The sequence below is a fragment of the Perissodus microlepis genome, chromosome 10 (assembly GCF_051167445.1).
Source record: "Perissodus microlepis isolate ML-2025 ecotype Zambia chromosome 10, ASM5116744v1, whole genome shotgun sequence".
In the NCBI taxonomy this organism is placed as follows: Eukaryota; Metazoa; Chordata; class Actinopteri; order Cichliformes; family Cichlidae; genus Perissodus; species Perissodus microlepis.
In genome coordinates, this window is record NC_140470.1 from 15,083,217 (window position 1) to 15,108,116 (window position 24,900).

Below are 24,900 nucleotides of genomic sequence, written 5' to 3' on the forward strand. Positions count from 1 at the left end.
TTTGTACATTCCGTTTAGTAATGAGACGTGAAACCCAACGCGCTGCACGTTTCAGGTGTCAAGGTGAGACACTGCCATCTAAAGCGTAGTGCTGTGTATTACATTGCATTTATGGTAAGGTCCACTGATCTGAGTGTTTTTAAGCTTTGAAACCTCAGACACATATATGTCTGAATTTAAAAAAAAATCAGACACTGGACTGAAAACAATCCTGTAACTTTATTCTTGCTTAGAACAGTTCATGAATTTGATTTTATGAAAATGCAATATGAGTGACAGTGATGTCCTAAGCCTGACATTTAAAAACATTTAAAAACAGTCTGTGCAGTGCTGTGAAAAAGTAAGTACACCATCTTTAGCAGGAATACCTTGAGGCTTTCGCTTTTCATCCATTCTTTGCTTCTGTTCATTGAGGTTTGCAGATATTTGTATATGTACAGCTGTCTTAAAGTCCTACCACAGCATTTTAATGAAAATGAGGTCTGGACTTTGCAGCAGCACTTTGATTATTTTCTTTTTCAGCCATTTCCTGCTGTACTTGGGATTATTGTCCTGTTTTCTGACCTAATTTTAGCTGTCAAACAGATGGCTTCACATGATCTATAGAGCTCATGATTGACTCAATGAGGTGTCCAGGTGCTGCGGCATCACCCTTCCACCACCTTGCTTGACCTTTAATATGAAGTGTTTGTGCTAATGTGCAAATATCTCTATTTTAGGCTAATTTGTACAAAGGACGTCTTATTGTTTGTTCAGATCCAGCTTTGTAAAACCCAAGCTTTGCTACCATACTCTTTTAAACAGAAGACGATTTTTCCTTGCAAACCCTCAAAAAAGTCATGCTTGTTCAGCCTTTTTCAGTCATACCTTCATGAACTTTAACATTTAACCTACTAACTGAGGTCTGTAGAGTGTGAGATGTAGCTCTAGGGGTTTTTTTTACCCTTTCTCTGAGCATTTTACTGTCTGACCTTGGTGTGAATTTGCTGGGGCGTCCACTCCTGGGAAGATAGCAGCGTAGTGTTAAAACATACCTGAATGGTCCAGACCAGCAAACTGTCAAAAACTTCTGCTTTTTCAGAGTTGCCCGCACTTACTGGTTATCAGTTAATCAAGTGCATTTAATTAGCCTGGCTAATACTTACACTTTTATTTCACATGAAAGCAGTGCAGGTCACTCAGTTTAGCCAGCAAAGTGGGACTCGCAGATATTTGAGCCTGTGAGTGTCTGTGAGAGGGCAGAGTGTCTGAAAAGTGTCTGCTGACCTTTTCTTCACCTTCAGCTTATGCAACTTGCCCATGTATACAGACAGGAGGCCGTCACAGCACTTCAGTGCTCACAGTGGTAAACGTATGTGTTACACTGTGCTGCTATCTTTGTACTCCACTGGTAAAGTAATGGGCCTCAAATTGTATACACTTCTCTAAAGTAATGAGTAAAGGGGGGGGGGGGGGGAGACACACACACAATATATAAGCCAAACTATATTTTGATAATATATAACTTTAATAACTCCATCAGTGTTTTAATCAGACTGGATTGAAGGTAAACAAACTGGTTTCTAAAAGGTGATCGATGCAGAAAAAACCTAAAACATCTCCAGTGCTTGACTGTAAAACATTATGAAATAAATAAAAATGTGCTTACAGAAACAATCAGAATGGAAAAATACTTTTTTATTGTTTTTAAAAAAAAAAAAAAAAAAAAAAAAAGCTCTATCAGGTAATTGGCCTACATTTTTCACGAGGCATGAGTTCAAACTTTTTCACTATTTTAAAATTAAAAAGTCAAGCATTTATTCAGATCAATAAGTCGTCAAGTCAAAGTTTATTAGGTAATATAAGACTCGGGCGCCCCCCGTGTGAGCTGCTGCCTTTGGTGGGTTATACTGAACTGAATTAGTGGACGCACTGTAGTCCAGAAAGACATTTTTCTTGAATTCAATCTGTTGGCCAGCTGAGCTCCGAGCTCACTGTAGCGCGTGTTTTCCACTAGAGGCGGGCGCTGTGTCCTGCGTGCCTGCACGGGACAAACAGGCTCCGGCTGGCTTGGCCTCATCAGGGGCGGATGTTTTCTCAGTACAACTTCCCAATTTCCCCACCCAACCCCCAAACCAGACGAGACCCAGGCCCAGACTCAAGAAGTGATCCCCCACCCACCTATCCCCTGAAAGTATATTATTGCGCTTGTCTCTTTCCCACCTCCCTCCTTATCCACATTTGACGCTGTGCTACTTTCATCAGCTGCACTGGAAAACCGCACAAACTGGAATCAAAAATCTAGGCAGAAAGTAGAATGACGCTCATTTCCGTCCATTGTAAGGGCTGAAAGTGACTCACATGATCCAAGTGGAGGTGTTAAAAAAAACTCAAAGTCGTTTTTTGTTCCTTCGTATTGATAGTTCACACGTCTGTCCTAGGAGTGAAGTATTTCCCCTGCAACTGCAGCAGCTTTAAAGCCTGCAACCCCGCCCCTTCGCACTATCACGGGAATCTAGACTGAAAGCTGGATGTGAAAAAAAAAAAGTTTGGAGGACTCGCAGAAACCACTCTTCTCCTACCAGCTTCCATTTATGCGTTTATTCTTTTACTTTGGGAGGTTTTCGGCTGAGACTTTGCGTCAAACCTGGGAGTCCTCCTGACTGTTTTCCCGGCTGAGATTTCTCCGACTTATTTTTTTCCTCTGCAGGAATACAGAGAGAGGGGGGGAAACGGTCTAGCTGCTTAAAGGTATGTGGGAGGCATGTTGTCCACCGCTGAGACTGAGTTTGCTCTGAGATCCGTGCTTTAAAATGCGCTCTTTCGACTTCTTTACAGAATGATTGGTAATCTGTTCACATCTGATTGACTTCCGAGACATTAGAGATTGGAAAAGACTCACAACGACGCAAAAGTTCAAATGGGGTGGTGTTGGTGGTGATTGGGGAGGGGGGGTTTGGTGGGCAAAAAGTGTAAACAAATCCGATCATAACTCCAGCACTTTGACGGATCTAGTCTCAGCGGGCCCGGTGGGGGGTTTTCTCTCCTTGTTTGTTTACGTTATTTCACTTTTTCGACAGATTTGTTTCGACAGCAAACTTTTGGCGACATGGACGCGCACCGTGGCGCGCCTCCGGCCGGGCAGCAGATCGTGCACGTCCGCGGGGACTCGCAGACGGAGCTGGAGGCCCTCTTCACGGCGGTGATGAACCCCAACGCGGCCAAACAGCCTTCATCTCTCCCCATGAGGATGAGAAAGCTGCCGGACTCCTTCTTCAGACAGCCGGATCCCCGGGGCCACTCCAGACAAGTACTAAAAACAGCCGCTGTTCTCTCACCATGCAGGCTTATAGAGCAGACTCTGCATTACACTCTTACACTCATGGCAAATCACAGCTGTGCAATGACCACAGTGATGCAAAGCAATCCAAAAAACCTGCAGTCCGACAGAGTGGGGACACGACATGTTCTGTATGAGCAGGCAGGAGGGGGGTGAATACTTTAGAAACACACGGAGCTGATGCATTACATTGTGATCCTTTAGGTTTTTCCTTTTTTCTTTTTTTCTTTCTTTTTTTTTTTACACATGCAAAACAAATATTAGAAATATTAAGTAAGTAAAAATGGAGCGGTTTTGTGGGTAAATAACAGCTTGACATGTACGTTTTATAAGACCTGGGGAATCTTGTTGCTTTCCTTCCTGCTTCCACATGGGTGGTAAATGGTTGCAGCTCAGGGTTTAAAGGGAAGTTGTTTACTTTAAGAGAATTTATTGTGCAAAAACACCAAACACTTCCTGCTGCTTCCATCTTCCTGATGCTTTCATCTGTTTATCTAAGTGTCAAAACGAGACGTCTTAGAAATGTCAGCCAGCTATCGCAGACTGCCGCTTCGTAATACAAGTGTAAAATATTGCTCTTTAAAAAAAAAAGAAGGGTTCAAAACAGTGTCTGTCCTGACTGACTGTCTTACTGAGGTTATTGGATTGTTTTCCCATTTTTCTCATTGCCGAATGCCTGCCGAGTTCAGTATTTTGTGTTGAGACTCTAAGAAAATGATATGAGTTGACTGATGATTGTATGATTCCTACTCTTACACAAATAGTTTTAACCTGTTGTGTTAGCTGTCTTATATTTGTAGTCCTTCTGGCCACAGTAAACAGTTCAGCTGTGCTGCAAAATGATGCACGGCTCCCTATGTCTGACAGGCTCGACGTTTTCAGGTTTATGCAAAAGTGGCTGCTTTTTTTCTTTAGATTGTAAGTTACACTGCAAAATTATCAAAGGTAGGAATTTACCAACTTTGAATGTATAACTGTAAGTTGACGAGGATTTCACTTTATGCATAAAACCTTAAATGACTGTATCTGTTAAAGATTCACCTTGTTTTTGTATATTTAAGGTGTTTCAGATATGTCCTTAACTCTACCATGTTAGTTTGCTGGAGGTGGCAGAAGTGAAGATGCTAAGATTTTCTTTGGGAGTGACCAGGATGGAGAAGATTAGAAATGAGTGGAGAAATAGAGACAAAGTTAGAGAGGCAAGGCTGAGATGTTGATGGAGCTGCCAGGCAGGAGGAAAAGAGGAAGTTTGTAGATGCATTGAAGGAGGAGATCCAGAGGGTGTGACAGAGGAACAGGGTGAGATGGAGCAGCTGTAAGAAGATTGTTATATGTTATAAAGGTATTGGTGAGATTCACAGAAGCCACAGGGAGAAACATTTGGATTTTCTTGTGACTACAAAGCACCTGTCTGTTTCAAAGTATCTTTATCATTTAAAATTGCATAACACTGATTTATTTCACAATCATCAGTCATACCTCCTTAAACGGTTTCTTATATTTGTAGATGTGACTCAAACATGAGAATTCTTGCAGTGTGTCAGACTTGATCAGCAGTAACATCTGGACAACTGTGTGGAAAGCAACACTAATACTGTGCACAGCACTTCGTAGCACTTGAGTTTGAACATGACCGGTTTAAATCTTCTTCCTCTTAGTGCTCACTCTGGTTTCCTTCCAGATCTTGTTGTCCATCCGGTCGGTTTATGTTTCTGATTGCCGTTTGTGGTTTCGTGACAGAGTTGTTAACCCTGCTTGTTTCTCGTCAGGCCAGTTCAGATGGAGGTGTGTGCGGCTCCCAGGCTCCTCATCACGTCCGCGCCCATTCCTCCCCTGCTTCCCTTCCTGTCAACTCCCTCTCCACTCAAGCAGCAGATGTAGCAGCAACACCAATCATACCCGATGACATGCCACTCCCCCGAGGTTGGGAAATGGCCAAAACACCGACTGGCCAGCGTTACTTCCTCAAGTAAGGTTAACCTCCAGTTTATCTGTGTTGCATCTCTCCTGCTCTGCAGGTTATTAGAAAGGTTCCTGTGTAGGAGGAGCCCCGTTCATCTTGTTCCAATCCTCTCTGTTGTGCACTGGCACTCATCCTGTGTTGCAACAAGTGGTTTTCACAATTTTCCAAATCTCAAGGTGGCATCTTATAAGAGTTTGATCACAATGATTGTTCAAGTGATTAATTTACAGTCACATTTGCTGCACTTTTGCTTGACAGCTGCCTGTAAAAATATGATAAAAATCATCAATAGTAGTAGGATCATCAAACTGACCCATTTCAAAGCTAATTATATTTGCACCAAGAAACGTTTCTTTAGTTTTTTCACTAGATTTTTTTCCTGCAACAGAAAGCAGTGCAAACAATGTGATTAAAAAGTGATGGGAAACAGTGAGGAGAGGCATGCAGGAGTGCTGCTGTAACCAAGGCCTGAAACAAATTAGCTGCATGCAGCCAGAAAATGTTCTGACTAGTTTTGCAACCAGTGCGTTTGTAACTTCACAGGAGCACATGGCCTGGCAGCTGACACTCCTGACAAAGGTCATTGTAGTTTACAGCAGCACGAATGTTGTCATTTGTCTGTGTGAATGTGATTGTGCGAGTGTGTGAGCGTCTGGTCGTACAGGTAAAGCAGGTCCGAGGCTCCTTATCCAGCAGGTTACAGTAGTTTAAGAGTCACAGATACGTTTAGACTTGTTGTGTTTTTTCAGTCACCTGGATAAGACAACCACTTGGCATGACCCTCGCCTGGCACAGCTTCAGTCAGCTGCGGCTCAGCATCCCATCTCTGGCCCTCCAGTCCATGCCCACTCCCTCAGCAACCCAGCACCTACAACGCAACCACAAAACATCAACCCAGAGAAAGGTATCACTCTGCTAGCTCCTACAAACCCTCAGCTCGCCGTCCAGTATCTTTGAAAAGCACAGACCTGCTTCTGATAATACCTCCACCTCCGGTGGATCAGGTCTTTGCTGGGTGGGATTTCTTTATCCTTTTGGTGGCTCTGGTGATTTTGGTGGGAGCAAAATCACAGAGACGGGACTCTTGGATTTCATCCGAGAGAAATCAGGAGTTTTCCTTACTTAGATGCAGGTTTTCCAGTTAACTGGACCGACTTGTCTTTAAATAAATTAAAATCTAAAGGTCAGTTCACCCAAATTGCAATTATTTATATATTTTCTTTTGGTTTTTTTGACGGGTCAAATGACAGACTGACTGTAAATGTGCGTGGAGACAGCATGGGGGACTGCATGAAACAAAGTACACTGCTGCGTTTTGATGCAGCTGCACAATAAGAGATTTCTGTGTACATTCTTACATGTATGTGTCAGAAAATGATAAAAATCAACCGGTCTTAAAATTAGTTAAATACAACGTCAGATGAACAACAACAAAACATGACATATTCCATCGTGTCACTGCTTTAAAAAAAATATATAAAATAAAAAATTCAAATGCAGAAGCAGTGTGTGGGGAACAAGCTAAGTAGACCCTGACTGTTTCCTTAGGAAATTCGAGGTGAAGTAATAGCAAATGCACTTGATTAATTGATCAACACCATGTTTGAGCACCTATGAGTGAGTATTTATTGAGCAAAGACGACCACAATGATCTTAGATAAGCTGCTGTTTCTGGCCATCGATCTGCAAAGGATTATAAAGTTATACAAGGTTATATAAGGTCTTCATTGTACAGTGAGAATTATTCACACATGGAAAATATTCAAGAGAGTTGCCAGTCTTCTCAGGAGTGGATGTCCCAACAATGGTCAGATTACGCAACGCTTAGAGAAACCGCAACAAAAAGAGCTGCGTATCAGACTTGACAGGCTTCAGTTGGTTATTAAATGTTAAAGGTCATAGCATTACAGTTAGAAAAAGACTGAACAGGTAAGGCTTGTTTGGAAAGGTTGCCAGGAGAAAGCCTGCATGGCTCGGCTTTGCCAAGGTGGATCTGGAGAAACCAAAAGACTTCTGGAACGATGTCCTTTGGACAGGTGAGACCAAAGTAGAGATATTTGTCTGTGATGCACAATCACGTTTCACAAAAGCCAAACGCAGCATATCAGCACAAACGCCTCACGTTAACTGTCAAGCACGGCAGTGGAGGAGTGATGATTTGGGCTCATTTTGCAGCCACAGAATGTGTTACTTCAGCATTGTAACAGTGAGTCAGACTTCCTCCACAGTGACCACTGGTAAACTCAACAGTAAAATGTTCTTGCTGCTAAAGGTTATTCTACAATCTGCTGAATCATACGTAGATGCTCACACACTGCTTCTGCATTTGCTTTTATTAGAATATATATATATATATATATATATATATATATATATATATATATATATATATATATTAGTAGATATAAAATGGTAGGGGGATGTACTTTCTTTTTACTATGATTTTTTTTCCCCTTTAAACTTTGAAAACAAAAGTTTAACTGTAAATTTATTTTTGCTTATTTAATTTTCCGAATGTAACTTTACTGTAACTTTTCCTGCTGCGTTCAGTGAGAAAGACCTTAAAATCAAAAATTAAAGTCCTCCAGATGACTCCAAAAGAAAGACGTGATTATTGAAGCGACATCAGTATTTATTCAATAATCACCACTGTAGATGATTAGTGATTGTTAAAGCAGATTAGAATAATATAATCTGCCTTAAAAATTTGTTACATTATGTCAGCTTGTTTCTCCTTTCGATCATGAAGTTAAAAATTGTATAAGAAACTTTTCATTTAATCGGTCAGAATCCCTTTTGTTCCTGTTTAAAAACCTTCTGCTATGTGGTCTCTAGAATTTCCTAAATGGTGATGGTGCTTTTGTAAAGGGGACTTCTATATTTTTCTGTTGTAATTTGGGTGAACGAAAGCATTTTTTCAAGAAAAAGAAAATTGTGCAGTCCTTTTCTGTCTCTCCATCCCGGGACAGTGGACAGTACCATAACGAGGTGATAGTAGTGACCTCCCAAATGCCTTAAACGCACTGCATTCAGAGGATTCACACAGATTAGAATATTTTTCCTTCACAGGAAACACTGTAAGTATTTACCCTCTAACCTTCACTTCTGTCCATAAAATCTTTACAAACTAGAGACAACACAGAAATTAAAGGACGTGGGCCATATTCTACTTTTTTTTTTTTTTTTTTTTTTCTCTCAGTACTCCATGCTCTCCATCTACCATTTGCCTTCTCACTGTGTACTTTCACTGCTGTTCAGGTCCACTGCCTGAAGGCTGGGAGCAGGCTGTGACTGCAGATGGAGAGATGTACTACATCGATCACATAAATAAGAACACCACATGGGTCGACCCGCGTCTAGGTAGCACACTATCAAATTTGTGTCTCCTAAATTGACAATTCTTGTTTGTCAATGAGAACTATTTTGTTCCAATGTCCACCATCACAAGTTGCTTTGTGGCAGCCATAAAAAATTTTTAAAAAGAAAGATCGCAAAGTTTTGAAAAGTTTTCCTCATAACTGTAAATGCTAAAATGTTGTGAAAAATATTCAGGTAATTCTCAAAAAGCATCTCTTCCTGTCGTTTTCTGTGTTACAGCTCAGAAGATGAACCCCAGCATCCTCGGCATGGCAATGCAGCAAAGTCAGGAAAAGGACAGGCTCAGATGCAAGCAAGGCATCCCTCAGCAAATCGCACCACAGGTCAGGGGTCAAACTGCGCCCAAACTCTTGCGCTTCATTTTAAGTTGCACAGTTGTGTCCATAAGCTGCTGCATAGAGAAGTTTTTTTTAGCTTAAAATCAAACAGGAAATTAGACCATAATGAAGTTTTAGTTTTTTGCAGTGTTCAGTTTGAGTGTAACACAAAGTCATACAAGTAGGTGTGTGCGTCTTGCGTTTCAGGATGTAGGAGGAAGGAGCCAGATGCCCGGTGGGATGGACCACGACAGGAGCGCACAGACACTCATCCCGTCTCTGGATGTCAGGATCAGAGCATCGAACCACGAACCTACACTTAATGGGTGAGTGGTGATCATTGAAGTCATGGGTGTTGACTCATAAGAAATTTAGACGTGTTTACCCCCGCCAAAAAAAATAATCAACTTGATCTTCACAGCATAACAAAAGCCTTTTAAATTTCAGGGAGATCAATCTGTCCAGTGAAACGTAAACCATCGTAATTCCATGTCCACTAAGTGGGAAGCCAACAAAAAGATCTGTGGTCACCACCTGCAAACAAATATTACATAAATTAATATTTCCAGAAGGCACTGGCAGTTCAGTCACCAGAAAAAGTTGATGTATCTGTAATCTCTTTAAAGTCTACTGTGAGCTGAGATGCTAAAACAAGGTAACTGTGGTTTGCATGTTTCTTTGTGCAGCGCTCACTCTCGCAACGAGAGCACTGACAGCGGTCTGAGCGTCAGCAGCCTACCCCGCACGACGGACCACATGCTGAGCTCTGTGGAGCACATGGACACTGGTAATGTACCTAAACACACAACATCCATGACACAAAAACACAGACTTGGGTTTCTGTGGTGGGGAAATAAGGCTTTTGATTAATCATCCATCCACACTCTAGCTAAACCAAATTAATGATTAACATAGTGTAAAGATCTTATCCTAGCATCCTTTGTTTTGAGTTGGGGTTATTTTGTGAGAGTAAATGTGTCGAAACTTAAGCCACTGACAGTGAAACGGAAATTCAGTGCAGTTTGAAATCTTTTGAACCTTTTGTTGATTTAAAGCAACATTTTTCTGATTCGTTCAGGTGACTCGGAGCCCCCCTCGATGGCCTTGCAGGACTCGATGCCCGTGCTCCCAATGTCCGAGGGCGAGGAGCTGATGCCCTGTATCCCAGAGGGTCTGAGTTCAGACCTGCTGATGGACATGGAGACCGTTCTCTCCGGCTCGCACATGGACAGAGACAGCCTGCTCACCTGGCTATAGACACGACCAGCCACTGGTCCAAATGTAATTTGGCATCAAATTTCCATAACGTGACTGAGAATTCTGGTGGATTTTTGGCTCCAAAGGTGGTACAGAACAACATTACAGAGAGAATATGCTACCGTTGTGTGATGGATAACCTAACACTACTCACATCCTGAGGAAGAAGGTGGTAAGCTGCTGGTATTTTACTCTTTTTGGCCCTGGTTTTAAAGAGAAGCACGACAGAACATCCATGTTTTCATTTTTCTAATAACACTCCATTCTTTTTAGTCTTTACTTGGTAGCTGGTTTGTAACAAACTTTTAAAGTGCCCCTGTTATACTCATTTACAGGTTCAGAATTTTATTTTAAATGTTTACTAGAAAAATCTATAAATGATTTTTTTAATGCCGTTTTTCTCAAACTGTACATTTTAAAATGCTTTGTCATTTACACTCCTGTCTCTTTAAGATGGTCACTAAAAGGCTGCTCTGTTTGGTTGGTTGAAATGACAAAAGCAAGGAAACACTGAACAGGTTATGAAGTTAACAGGTTTCTAACAGTCTAAGAGGCGTTGGGTGTAAGCAGAAAAGCATTATTCACATTAGGATTAAATTCAATAGTTTATTATTTTCTCTCACAGAGAGCATTTTGCATGTAATTATGGCTAAAATCACAGCACTCCTATAGTTTTTAACGTATGTCAATGATGTTTCTGTCCGGTCGAGGAACTCTAACGTTAGGTACATTTATAATTACCAACTCTGTTGGTGATATAAGGGTGGCCTGCATCTGGATTTAACTAGTTCCTCGTGCTTGCTTTTGGGCTCTGCAAAACTGCCAAGTGGGTAATATGTGTTACATAGTGAGTTAGATGAGTAATGGAGGAAAAGCCTGAACTGCTTAGAAAGCCCCTCAAACTGTTTAGCAATATCATGAAGTCCAGTACATGGTGTGGCATGCAAAAATTAATTGTAAAAAACTTTAACCACAAGGTGGCAGTGTTTTACAATAAAATTTTAGTGTAGTTGTCCACGCAACAAAATGGAAGTTTGTTTCTGCCACTTGAAAGAAAGAAGTTGAAATTTACCTCAAAATTTTGATTTTTACATTTTTAAAGTTCCAAGTTAAGTTAAAAATTTGAGATAATTAAAATTTTTAGGAAGTATGTTTAATTATCACCTACAAAAAAAACCCAAAACTGTGCCATTAACAAGCTTTCTTACACCCAGAAATGCATTATTTTATGTGTTTTTCAAAATATTTTGTGTTACTATCCAAACATATGAACTTTAATGTTTCTTTTTTAAAAATTAGACTTTTTTTACCCAAATTATTAGGCTCAATATGATAGCAGCATGAATTCTGTACACATGTCACACTAACACTAACTTTTATCATGTTTGAACATCTCATGCTGATCTCAGCAGATTAGCTCACACAGAGTAGAGACTACACTGACACAGTGCGCCACCTTGTGGTTCAAAGTGGTATTACACAAGAGTACAGGCCAGCCCCATTTACTCTTCAGCTGATATCATGTTTGCAACACACAGACATCATCGCTACAATAAGATCCTTTCAACATTCACAAAAATAACAACAGCATATTAGGGGTACTTTAAAAAACAGAGTGAATTCACAAAAAGAGCATTTCAAAAGAATAAAAGTGGTACAGAAGCGATACGACGCTTTGTTACACACACACACTTTTAGTGGGTTACTACGTCAAAACAGCCTCTAAATTCAGATTTTTAAATGTACATGAGTGCTAAAAACAACAACAAAACATTCCTAGCAAGGGTCAGAACTAAGCAATCAAACTCAAGAACTAACACTAGGTGCGTTATACCTGACTAAAGACCCCCTGCTGAAAAGCTGCCACTGTTCTGGTTTAGGGACTTGATGAACTCTTGTGGTGTGACTCCATAGAATTTGGCATGAATGAAGATGCTAAAAGGAGTCGCATTTACTTCCAAACCTTAAAAACAGTTGTTTGAAATCCTCACAAGCAGAAGTATTAAAACTTGGTCTAAAGACCTGACAATTCAAAGTCTGCCATTAAATAAAAATAATAAAAAGAGCTACAGAGTGATGCCACCATACAAAGGAGTCTTAGTTTGAAGACTAAAACTAGAATATAGTCTGCTTTCAGGAGTCCTCCTCACACAGAGAGGAACTGTTACAGAGAACATCTTCAGTGAATGATCTCATGATCAGTGTAACGCAATGTCTCCCAATACAGGATTTTCCCCCGGCAAACGGTAATCCCGACTCATCTGGTGATTTGATGAAGTGTATTAATTAATTAGCCCATCTCTGTTCTAAAAAGAAACCCTGACACTGCTCTGATGTAAAATCTCTGCATATACAGTTACTAACATACAGGTTTTACTTGTCTTGTTGCCATGTTAGGTTGCATTTTATTCCCATGATTTTGTGCACACAGAACTGGATTGAAACTTCACAAGTATGTGTTAGAGGTTTGTTATATTGGATTGCGTAGCGTGTGGCTGCTTTGTCCACTCCTTTTCTTTGTTGGATTTTTTTCTAACATAAATTAAATCATCTGCCAGCATTCCTCCAGCTTTGATAATTAAACTGGTTTATTCCCTTTTTTGGCTTGAGGCGATCCTAATGATTCTCCTTGTATAACACCAAAGCACCACCTCCACACAGAAAAAACGTGCAAGCCAAGTTTGAACTTCTCAACTGCAAATCAGCTACAGTTTTTATCATTGCTGCTTATTTTTCAGATGCACTTTTCTACTATTTCAGGCAACCAGTGTTACCCCTTGGTTTCCCAAATTGCAAATGCATCAAAATTAATGGGGAGGATGTCAAAGGCTATTTGATTTTCTCATATTCAATGAAACGATAAGTCATGTGTCTGATTTACATTATATTCTTTTTAGAATATCTTGTAGAAGATGCAGTCTTTCATTTGGGCTTGTTGTTTATTAACCAGTAAAATTTAATTTTGGCTAATAATCATTACAGCTCACTGCAACAACTAACCTGTTTCACAGTCTACAGCTACTTGATGTAGATTAGATGGTTTTACAGGAAAGAAACATCATGCCAGCAGTTTTGCATGGATATGAATGCATTAGATGCCTGGAATATAAAGAAATAATCTTTTTTAGTGCTAATAAGATATTGATTTGCTGCCACACTGTAGAGTTATAATTGTTTGTGGCTCAAGCTCAAGCGAAAAGTGTCGTGCTTCATAAAAGGACTTCAGCATAAATCAAAGATCCTGTTCTGACTTCTCCAAAAAGAAAAATACTAAATGCGGATGCTGTGTTTGTAGTGTATATTGTACTCTAACTGAAAAGGCTATCTGAAGTTGCAATGCAGGAGGCAAGCATCAGCAGGGGAGCAGTTTAATTCTCCCTTATTAGTAAAGCTATGTAAGAAGTGTATAATCTGTTTGGTTTTTTTGTTGTTTTTTTTAACTGCTCGGTTGTTTCTGCAGTGTGTGTTTATATATTTTATCTAAAGTTGAAGCTTTTAATTGTTGGTGAAAGAATTTCCTCTAACCAGCATTGTTAAATATATCTATTAGTATACAGTATAGAGTAAAAAGGTATAATTAACCCTCCCCCACAGTCAACGTTTTGTGATGTTTCCTAAAATTTAAGTACCAAACTTACTGAGCGGCTTACTGCTCGTACACATAGTGCAACACACTACCTAGCCTAATATTTATCTGAGGATGCATGACACTTGCTATGTATGTTACATATAATGACTTTTGTTATCCTATTTACAGAAAGTTTGGACGCAATCAGACTTATTTTATACCTTTTTATGCATGCGATTTATATAAATGTTCTTTGTAATCATTTTAAAGGAGTTTCTGTTTAACAAACTTTTATGTACCCCTAAATAAAAACATTGTTTCTTGTGATGTGCTGAGTTTGCATTGTACTTTTCGTACCAAACAAAATACTCTCCCTTACAGTTCTGAGGTTTTTACGTATTAAAAAACAATAAATTTATCCGGTCCTTAGCAGGCCTTTAAAATTAAACACAACCTCAAAGGAGCAGTAATAAATGATATATTCCATTCATTTCATTAACAAAAACTGAGCCACAATGCAGAAGTAGTCCTGAAAAACTTACTGCTTCCATAGGAATTAAGAGGGTATGAAATTCACTAGATTAACTGATCATCAGCAGGTGTGGGCACCTCTATAAAAGCAGAAGTTTTGGAGCATTCAGGTGTGTATTAACACAATGCCTAGAAGGAAAGACATCAGCTACGATCTTAAAGAAGCGGTTGTTGCTGCGCATCCATCTTAGACCGCCTTTATTTCTTGTTTTCAGTAGCAACCAATGCCTATGATTGTCCCAGAGCACATTTTGAACAACACCATGGGCATTGCACATTTCGCACAGGTGTCTAATTGTTACACTCTGGAAATGAAATGAAGGTGAGTGTTATTAACTCTCTGGGGTTGTATAAGCGGTTATAAATCATTTTGTAATGACATTATGAAAAAAAGAGAAAAAAGAACCCTCTTTTCTATTGGTGGAAAAATGTACCATGTTGACCAGTTTAACATGGTTGTTTAGGAAGAGGGGAAATTTTTGGGAGTGATGGCAGAGACGCATAGAGAGAGCAAGTTTCGAGATGTGACAGATTTGTGACGTTTAGTGTGGAGTGTACAGTTAGTGTGTTGTGTTGTGTAGTTAGTATATTCGTTGTTTCGTTTTGTGTGTCAGTAAGGCACTAATGAATGTCACAAAGGTAGATTGCAATGCAAACACTGTCCCCAGGTGGATGCTGGAGACAGTGTCTGCTGCTGCCTGCATGCCTGCTGCTGTCAGGCCTGCAGGTTTTAGGCCAGATGCATTGGCTGCATTTTTAGATAAATAATTGTATAGAACTTTATTGTTTACAAAATGTGTACATAGGTTTTCATAATTTATTATTGCATTTCAAGTTATGAAAATAATTTGCTAACTATTACTAGGATTTTATGTTTTTTGTGTGATTTCAGATCAGTTGGGCTAATACAGTATGTCAATGGAAAAATAACTGTAAATTCAGACATGTGAGATTGAGCTGAAAACAATGATACCAAGCAAGGCAAGGTAAAATAGATAAATAAATACATAAATAAACAAAACAATTTGAAGATAAAAACACAAATGTAAAACCAAAAGTAGCCAAAAATCACCAATTATACCCTGGACCTCAGAAGGTTAACTCAAAAAAAAAAAAAAATCATCAGGTATAAATTGTTGTTCATGACTTGTGCAGGTTTCTGACATTTTGTGTAAAATTACACAAAATGGGGTGGCAGAGCAGGTCAGCTACTAATCAGAAGGTCGGTGGTTCGATCCCAGGCTGCCTCCTGGCTGCATGCCAAATATCCTTGGGCAAGATACTAACCCCATGTTTGCCTACTGGTGGTGGTCAGAGGGCCCGGTGGCGCCTGTGTCCGGCAGCCTCGCCTCTGTCAGTGCGCCCCAGGGCAGCTGTGGCTACAATGTAGCTTGCTATCGCCAGTGTGTGAATGTGTGTGTGAATGGGTGAATGACTGAATGTAGTGTAAAGCGCTTTGGGGTCCTATGGACTAGAAAAGCGCTATACAAATGCAGGCCATTTACCATTTACACATGTAACAATCTGATTTTATTTTTTTTAACAAAAAAAAAAGTGTGAAAATTAAGTTAGAATTGTTTTTTGACTTGTATTTGTAAATGAACCACCCCATGTTGTGGAGCTTTCTGGATTTTATATTTATTGGGCTACATATTTATTTATTATACAGGCTATACGATACATATCACATGTGAATTTGGATTTTATGTCACTGAAATGTTTAATTATGTGGGCTACAGAAAATAATTAAGTTATGGACTATATTTACCACCCAATTTGATTTCCATGCCATCCTCATGCCACCCTAAGAAAATTTCTCCAGGTCTGCCCTTGCTGATATGTGAAACATTGGAGTTGACAAAGGGTTTTGTTTCTTTTTTTTTTTTTTAACCATAAAAGACACATTAATGGCAACTCATTCCACTTCATAACAACTGGCAACACAGATGCTATCAGCCATCCAACCCACAGCCATGAGCATTGTGCATGCTCCTCTTGTGCTTACATGGGTGGGCACTCCAGCTTCTTCCTACAGCCTAAAGAGGTGTGTGAGTGTGTGTGTGAGAGAGAGACAGAGAGACAGAATATGTGTATGAAAGATTGCCTAACTGGCAACCTGTACAGGATGTTAAATACAATAAAAAGACTGGAAAACATTTTTTTATGTATAAATACTTAAATGGTGATTTTAAGCTGCTTGATCACTCAGTTATTGAATCAAGACCACTGTCAAGTGTACTTGCTTTGTCTCAGACAGCATTTGGGGCTGTCTCGATTCTCGGTACATTAATGTGTTAAGCAAATTTCCCCCAATGGGGGGATTTGCAAAACAGTGAAACTTTTATTCATACTGAAATTTTAAATTATTCAGAAAAACAAAGACTTAAAAACAAATGGTTTTAAGCAGGACGTGTGGGGAGGGCAATTACCTGAATTTTGCCGTTGAAGGGAAACTTGACGAAATTTTAAGAACTTCACGCTGTCCATTGTGACTTGTGGGGGCGTGGTGTGAAGGGAAAGCCCGAGCCACATGCATTCAGTCATTCACGGGTTTAAAATGATTCACTGCATCGAAACGACTGCCTTGTGTTCACCAAGCCCTCTATGTAAGTATCTCATTTAATGGAATTTTTAAAAATGATTTTTATTTTAATCTAATAATCCTAAAAGGTGACAAGATTTAAACTTGTGTCAGACTGTTGTTGGATTACGAATCTCCTGTAAATGTAAGAACATTTCTATATTTTTAATTCATCCACGAAGTCTTACATAAAAAGGTGAGTAGTATTAATAAGTTAGCTCATGTAATGTGGCTCTTTTTGTGTTGTTTAATGTGAGCTGACACAAATAAACTGATTACTGTAGGGTCTGTTAGTGTATCAGTGGATTTTTAGTGGATTTTATCAGTGAAATACGAGCGAGAACATTTTTGACACAAAACATGCCGTTTTTAGTTTGTTATCCATCCAACGTGGCGACCTTTGGGACCCCAAGCACGACTTTCGGATGTAGGGACTTACCTGTGGGATATGTTATCGATTCATTCATATTTTGGTTCGTTTTAACCGGAAGTAAACTCGTGGGGGCGTGACCAGAATTTTCGGGACTTTCCGAGCATATTGGAAAGCGGTGAGTTAGCACAACAGTGGAAAGGACATATCACGCCACGTTGCTAATAACGTACCGTCTGGCGTTTTGCGTCACGGACATCAGCTAGTTTTTATTTCCCTTCCTCAATGTTGTGGCCCCGCGCGTTAACGAAGCGGAAAGTGACTGCAATTCATGTTAGCAGCCGTTAGCATTAGCAAGCTAACGCCCGTTGCAAAGCTTATAATCATATCTTTCTTTAGCTGCTTGCTAACCGTGCGTTTTGGTTCATACTTTGATTGTGCGAAAAAAAAAAATGTAAATAAAGCAAGTGCCCTCCTAACCTGACATGTTAATTGTTAGGACACATTAAATGGCTAAGACGGGAACTCTGTTGCGTAATTACAGACAGCTGGTGTGGAAAGTACCTGGCGGAAATACCGTACCTGCCACTTCAGTTTACAGCAAGTATTGTCCCTTTTCTCCAAGAATGAGAGCCCACGTTTAAATGCGGGCTTTTCTTGTCAATCTTCGCACTTTCAGTTTTGATTTATTAAGAAGTCAGTGTCAGGTGGGTTATAGGATCGCTCCAGCGATTTTTCACATGAAGGTCAGTAGATCTGTCACAAGGTCTAGCTGCCATTTGTTGTGTAATGGTTTTGCTCCGAAACTGCTCTCGAAAGTGACAGGAATCGATCCTAATTTTATGTTTCAAATATATCACTTTGGAGACTTAAGCTTTAGCGTCAAAACAGTTTGACGTTTGTTTCTGTGACCTGCCGTGTAATATTATATCAACTGAGCCTGCAAGATTTTCACTGCTGAAATGGCCATGAAACATAACTACAGCATGTCTTATGTATGTTTTTTTCTTGTCATCTACAGATTCTGCTGATATAAAGGAGGCACTCGTGTTACCCCTGGAGGATAAATTTTTTTTAATGTTTTGTTTTTATTGAATTATGAACCCTTAAACACCCCCAAAAAGGGATGTCCAAGATGGGGGGAGGGGTTTGAGAGCAGGAATTCCTTGGTCTGTGTGTGTGTGTGTGTGTGTATACATCTGCTAGAGGCAAATTTTTAACATGTTTTGTTTGTTCGCATAACCATATGCTATATGTTTGAGTTGGAGCGGTTTGGTGGCATGTCAGATATGCGTTTCCTAAGTGTGCATAATGATCCTGGGTGATGTCATGTTTACGTGTGCATTTTACTCACGCTGTGTCATTACTGCAGAGGATGGATTTTGTTTGACGTTCATCTGCGTTAACTGTGGCTAAAAGAGAGATGCTGACATTTAGGCAGTTAAATGTTTAGGTTCAGGTGTGCCTCTTTGCTAGGCATAGGTAATATGCATGCAAGTAAAGATTGCATCATGGTTGTGGTGAAACAAAGTTTTGTTTTTTTTTTGCACAAGAGCTCTTAAGCTTTAATTATCTTGATCTAGCTAAGAGCTCCCTCCTCTTTTGCATCCTTATCCATTTGTCTGCTTACCTCTTCGGCATTACTGAGTGTGTTTGTGTGAGAGAGCAAGACCTTGGGTTTTCTCAAACCCCTCTCCCTCAGAGGGACATCTCTTTTTCCTTATCTACTGCACTAAATTCCCAAAATGGAAACTCTTCTTCAGCTTAAAAACAATCAGTTTTTAATGGGTCTGTTTCGCAATGGGCCTCCACCTGAACTGCAATATGATAACTCCTCAGGTATATATGTACTTTTTTTTTTTTTTTTAATTTGAATTTATTTGTAGCTTACCTTTGAAACTCAAACAATTTGTTTTTACCCTCTAGAGCTCTTCCGCATCTCGACTTTTGCTCGATTCCCAACATCTGCAGTCACCGAACGAAGTCTGGCGAGAGCAGGTTGGTTCTACACCGGTGTGGGTGACCGCGTGCAGTGTTTCAGATGTAACGTGACAGCTGAGGGCTGGCAGCCCGGCGACTGTCCAACAGAGAAACACCGACAGCTCTCTCCTTCCTGCTCCTTCATCCAGAGCCTCCCATCTACAGCCAACCTCCTCTCCTCTTCTCATTCCGCCTTCTCCCCTCTCCGCATTGTCCCAGCGATACCAGTAAGATCATCAATGCATGCTTCTTCAAATAAGAGTTATTACCACTCAAATTTTGGAGTCACTTAGAAATGGCTTTTTTCAAACATTCGACACCTGTGGTCTAGAGCAGGGGTACGGAACTCCAGGCCTCGAGAGCCAGTGTCCTGCAGGTTTTACATGTGTCCTTGATCCAACACAGCTGATTTAAATGGCTAAATTAGCTCCTCAACATGTCTTGAAGTTCTACAGAGGCCTGATAATGAACTAATAATTTGATTCAGGTGTGGTAGATCTAAAACCTGCAGGACACCGGCTCTCAAGGACTAATGTTCCATACCCCTGGTCTAGAGGATCATCCTTTGTGGATTTGATCAGTCTAAAAGTTTTCTATAAAGAAATAAATTATAGTAAAGAACTTGCCAGAATATTCTTGATTCAAGAAATTAGTTATTCCATCAAGTAATTTCCAAAAACATTGAGAACTTTAACACAACTCTGTGTACTGCTACTTTCACAAACGAGCTCAGTCAGCCTTTTAGCGGTATCATTTAATGAGACTCTAATGTGGGTGGTACACCATCTTCCACATTTTCCTATTTTAATTAGAGGGAGTTTTTGGTTTTCAGTTGGTGGTAGTGGTACGCATTATTAGAACAAGAACCTTTGAGGAAGTGGGAATTTTGAGGCTCAGCTGGGCAAAATTATTGTTCTATTATCAGAACAATTCTCAGCTGTGCTAGTATAATTGACAAAGGGTTTTTCTAATGATCAGTCACCTTTTTAACACGATGACTCACAGGCAACACAATGCCTTGCTCAAAGATGGATAGATTAGATTAAATTAATCTTTTACAAGTGTTATAATCCCTTTGATGTTAGATTAAAGTAAGCGGTCTTTTTTATTAAAAAAAAAAAAAAAAAGATTATTTAAGGTTTTTCTTATTGATATGTTACAATTCTCTCAATTTCTTTTAAACAGTTATTCTTAATAGTTCTTCACAGTAAGATTAATAGATTAGATTAGTGCCCAGAGGCACTGAGCTGTCTGAGTTTTTTTTTTTTTTTTTTTTTTTTTTTTTTTCTTTTATCTAGCTTTCTGGTCCCGGCCCAGCTGCTGCTAACACAGCAGTAAGCCAAGGTGAAGAGCCTGTTGGCTACCTGAATATGGCCTTCTCTGCTCCTCCGCCCTCCAGCCCACTGAGCTCACGAGGTGTTGAGGACATGTCCCACCAGAGACCAACATGCCACAACCCAACCATGCGCAGAGAGCAAGACCGCCTGGACACCTTCCATTCCTGGACGCTCTCAATCATCATGCCTGCTGAACTCGCCAAAGCTGGCTTCTATTACCTAGGGCAGGGCGATCGAGTGGCCTGCTTCAGTTGTGGAGGACAGGTGTGTGTGTTGTTTGTACTGGGTTTATTCTGCTTAAAGCCCTTTGTTGAAACTGTTATTTTACAATATAAAAATATAAGGCAGTATTATAAAGATGGGCAACATCATTCAGACACCAAACTGATGAAGTTTGGTTTTTTTCCCCTTTGCAGCTAAGTAACTGGGAGCCAGGGGACAGAGCATTATCTGAACACCAGAGGCATTATCCAAACTGTCGCTTTGTCCGAGGTGACAGGGCTGACAACGTGTCGCTAGCTGGTGCAGCAGCAACTGCATCCTTAGCTGCGAATTCCCAGATGTCTTCAGGAGCCACAGTCCTCACCAATGTGTCCAACCCTGCCATGCAGCAGAGTGAGGAGAGGCTGCTCACTTTTGTTAACTGGCCATCACGTATCCCCGTCCGCCCAGAGCAGCTGGCTAAAGCTGGCTTCTACTACGTAGGTATGGATGCTGTCAAAGAGGCACACCTGTTCAGTGACTTTGACTGACTTACCTTCATTAATTGACCTGTGGAACTTTTTATTGAGAGGTTATGCTACTCATTGGCTGCTGTCTGTAAATAAGGTGCTGTATTCTTCTAAAGTGGCCAAAAAGGCAGTTAATGCTAGTTTCAATATAAAAAATTTATATGGTTGAGAAACTATATTAATTTGTATGTTTTTAGTGCCAAAGTCAGACCCTCGCACGTGTAAATCACAGATGAAAAAGTTTCGTTTGACTTTGGTTATTATAAGAAATGCTTACTAGGTGATAATCTTCCTGGAAATTTACTGAGAATCTTTCCTTTACATGAAGTGGTTGTAATGTCGGAGGGTTTTCCTGCTGTTTTTGAGGGAGTTCCACAGAAGTGTTTTTCTTATCGAGTTTCTCTGATTTCACTGGAAAGTCCTCAAATAAAGCATATCAAGGGGGGACACCTGGTTATAAACTCAAGTGTCATAATGAAACAAAATAAAGCATCTAAATGTGATGAGATCAGTGCTTTTGAGCTAAAGGCGAAATGAAAGAAGTGAAAAGAAGTTCACAGAGTGTTTGTGTGGGGTTTTTTTTTTTTTTTTTTTTTTTTTTTTTTCCCCATTTCTTAAATTTGCCCAAAGCTACGTACTGAAACTGAAAGCTCTTTGTTTGCCCCTCCTGAAGGTCGTAATGATGATGTCAAGTGTTTCTGTTGCGATGGAGGCCTGCGATGCTGGGAGTCTGGAGATGATCCATGGGTGGAACATGCTAAGTGGTTTCCTCGGTAAATACTGCTGTTGTAAAGTTGATTTGTCGTCAGTTTTATCCAGAACACAGTGTGCTGTAGAAAAGCGCTGCTTAGGCAAATGGTGTGCGTACCTGCGGTGGTTCATGAATGTTTGTACTCTTGTACCTCTCTTTTAACTACAGGTGTGAATATTTGCTCCAGGAGAAAGGACAAGACTTTGTTCACCAGATCCAAGCTCGATTTCCTCGGCTTTTTGAGCAAGTTAGTAAAGACCAACACATCTGAGATTTAGGTCAAACGTGGTTTGGAATGAGTCATTAAAAAAAATGCTGTTTTCTCCCTTTTTTCCACAATAGCTTTTAACAAATGGAGACAATAACTCCAGAGAGTTTGTGGATCCACCAGGTGAGTTTGGAAAAATGAAATACTTTACATTTTTTAAAGGTTTGTTAAAATCTCCCCAAAAAGAATAAACTTTATTGTCCCACATAGATCGTTAACCAGCAAAATAAAACAAGATAAAAATTAATTTTACTATAATATACTTGCAGCAAACATTCGAGTGCACAGCAATGTGATTCCAGACCTTTTAAACTGAGCAGAGTCCTTATTTAAAAGTGAAATAGATGTTGGGAGGACTGAGAGCAGTTGAGGGTGATAACTGATGCTCCAGAGAAAGGATATAGGATCGTTAACAATTTTATGAGTCTGAACAAAAATTTTCTCATATTCTGATCAGAGAGACTGGTGCTCTTTGTTTTCTGTTAAAACTGAAATCCATAAATGTCTGCTTTCTCTTCACTCAGTGGTTCACCTCGGTCCTGGAGAGGAGCGGTCGGAGGATGCCGTCATGATGAACACCCCCGTGATAAAGTCTGCTTTAGAGATGGGCTTTGAGCGAAGTCTAGTCAAGCAAACGGTCCAGAGCAAAATCCTGACCAGTGGAGAGAACTACAGGACAGTCCAGGAGCTGGTCTCAGACCTGCTGAGTGCAGAAGATCAGAAAAGAGAAGAGGAGCGAGAGATGCTGGCAGAGGCGATGGCATCAGGTGGAGTTGACATTGATACTGTTCTCACTCCCTTAATTTATGGAAATGTAAAATCAAATCCGTTTAGGTGTTCTGTTGCAGTGAAATGATAATCTTTCCTTTCCTTTCAGATGGCTTCACCTTTGTGAAGAGACACCAGGCAGCTTTGATCCAACGACTAAAAAGTGTTGAGCCACTGTTTGAGCATTTAAGAGATCAGAATGTGTTGAGTATGTACATTTTTTTTTTTTTTAAGCCCTCGTATCTCAACAAACACAATTTTTGTCTGAATTCACATCCGTTCTTGGTTAAATAACAAATGAAAATCTGAAACATAATTTTTATCAGCAAAACCCGAATCATAGAGCCAGGGTTACATTTTTGTGATTTAAAAACATGGAGACGAAAGACCTGCACCTGGTGCTGATGCACAAACCTAGAGTGTTTGGTGTCAGGGGCAAATACTGCTAAATCAGATGGTGGAATTTCTGGGTAGCCTCTGTTCTCAGTTTTAAATAAAGGTACAACATAACTCAAGGTGCAACAGTGTAATATTTTGTTGCATCTTTCATTTCAGCTGTTTAAAGTGTTTCACGTGTGCCCTTCTTTACCTGCAGCTGCTGAGGAGTATAGTGGTCTTCTGGCTCAGACGTCTGCCCAGCAGCAGACTGCCAGGTTGATAGAGCTCATCCTCACAAAGGGAAACGCTGCAGCTGAGGTCTTCCGCAACTGGATTCAGAAAAATGACGTCCACCTGCTCAGAGATCTCATGGGTATGTGTGTAAGCAGTTCAAATGCAGACGGGTTTGCACTGGAAACCATGACTGTGATCAAACTGTAGCTCAGTGGTTAAGTACGTGCTGTCTTTTCTGCTTGTAGCTCAGTCGAACGAAGCTGCATCGCCAAGCCAGGATCTTTCAGGTATGTAGCCTGAAGCAGAGCTCACTGTCCCGTAAAATTGTTTTGTTCAACTCATTTTACTGTTTAATTACTATCTCCATTTACCTAATTTCTTTTTTTTAAAAATCTCCTTTGTATTACAGACCTCCCAATGGAGGAGCAGCTGCGGCGCCTACAGGAGGAGCGTACCTGCAAGGTGTGTATGGATAAAGAGGTCAACATCGTCTTCATCCCCTGTGGACACCTGGTGGTGTGTAAAGAGTGTGCGCCATCACTGCGAAAGTGCCCGATCTGCAGAGGCCTTGTTAAAGGCACAGTTCGAACCTTTCTCTCATAAGCAGGAGATCTGCTGTCACAGTTTTATCATGTTAATCTAATCAATAGGCTACAGTTTATATTTATTGGAAAGGGTGGCAGGGTAATTGCACACCTTTTCTTTTTTTTTCTCTTTTCAACTTGTATGACTCACAAGTTTGTAGATTTATCTACATAACGAGATAAAGCTCGCAGACTAACCGTATCTGAAAGTGATGTAGAGTTGTAATGCTCATGCTTTTACTTATACTTTACCCTGAACTTAACAAGTCAGAAAATAGATGAAAACACAATGTTCAGTGCAATCTGTCTACAAATGACATGCTTGAATTTTAATAAAACAATCACTTTCAGAGTTACATCTGTTATTGTGGTCTGTTCATTCATGCAGTGGATGTGTTTGCTACTGAGATAAAAAGGCACCTTTCTTTTAAATCATGGATGCTATCAAGTCTGATGATGATAGCTGTTAAACAACGATCATGACTGTAGTGGCATTGCTTTCGCTGCTGTTGATATATTGTCTTAGTTTGTCAAACATTAACCTGCATGTGCCAAAGAAAGTGTCAGTGCAAGCTGCCCCCGTGA

General features: G+C 40.1%; 2 protein-coding genes across 5 annotated transcripts; both read left to right on the forward strand.

Annotated features, from left to right (window-relative positions):
- Nucleotides 1-2,195: 2,195 nt before the first annotated feature.
- LOC146379082 (transcriptional coactivator YAP1-like) lies at nucleotides 2,196-14,129 on the forward strand. Of its 2 annotated transcripts, XM_084942372.1 has the most exons (9): nucleotides 2,196-2,730; nucleotides 3,060-3,289; nucleotides 5,089-5,288; nucleotides 6,032-6,186; nucleotides 8,541-8,642; nucleotides 8,880-8,983; nucleotides 9,185-9,303; nucleotides 9,664-9,764; nucleotides 10,056-14,129. In XM_084942372.1, the coding sequence occupies exons 2-9, from the start codon at nucleotides 3,089-3,091 to the stop codon at nucleotides 10,232-10,234; spliced, it is 1,161 nt and encodes a 386-aa protein (XP_084798498.1). In that variant the 5' UTR covers nucleotides 2,196-2,730; nucleotides 3,060-3,088; the 3' UTR covers nucleotides 10,235-14,129. The 2 variants fall into 2 exon arrangements, with proteins under 2 accessions (XP_084798498.1, XP_084798499.1); XM_084942373.1 differs by lacking the exon at nucleotides 8,541-8,642 and having other exon boundaries at nucleotides 2,199-2,730.
- Nucleotides 14,130-16,915: 2,786 nt separating this feature from the next.
- birc2 (baculoviral IAP repeat containing 2) lies at nucleotides 16,916-24,671 on the forward strand. 3 transcript variants are annotated; one of them, XM_084942376.1, is made up of 13 exons: nucleotides 16,916-16,939; nucleotides 18,306-19,123; nucleotides 19,211-19,491; nucleotides 20,563-20,865; nucleotides 21,018-21,306; nucleotides 22,006-22,105; nucleotides 22,252-22,330; nucleotides 22,426-22,474; nucleotides 22,876-23,118; nucleotides 23,229-23,327; nucleotides 23,715-23,870; nucleotides 23,977-24,018; nucleotides 24,141-24,671. In XM_084942376.1, exons 2-13 carry the CDS (start codon nucleotides 19,030-19,032, stop codon nucleotides 24,332-24,334), a joined length of 1,929 nt encoding a protein of 642 aa, XP_084798502.1. In that variant the 5' UTR covers nucleotides 16,916-16,939; nucleotides 18,306-19,029; the 3' UTR covers nucleotides 24,335-24,671. The 3 variants fall into 3 exon arrangements, with proteins under 3 accessions (XP_084798502.1, XP_084798500.1, XP_084798501.1); XM_084942374.1 differs by lacking the exon at nucleotides 16,916-16,939 and adding an exon at nucleotides 17,359-17,462; XM_084942375.1 differs by lacking the exon at nucleotides 16,916-16,939 and adding an exon at nucleotides 17,906-18,030.
- The last annotated feature ends 229 nt before the right edge of the window (nucleotides 24,672-24,900 follow it).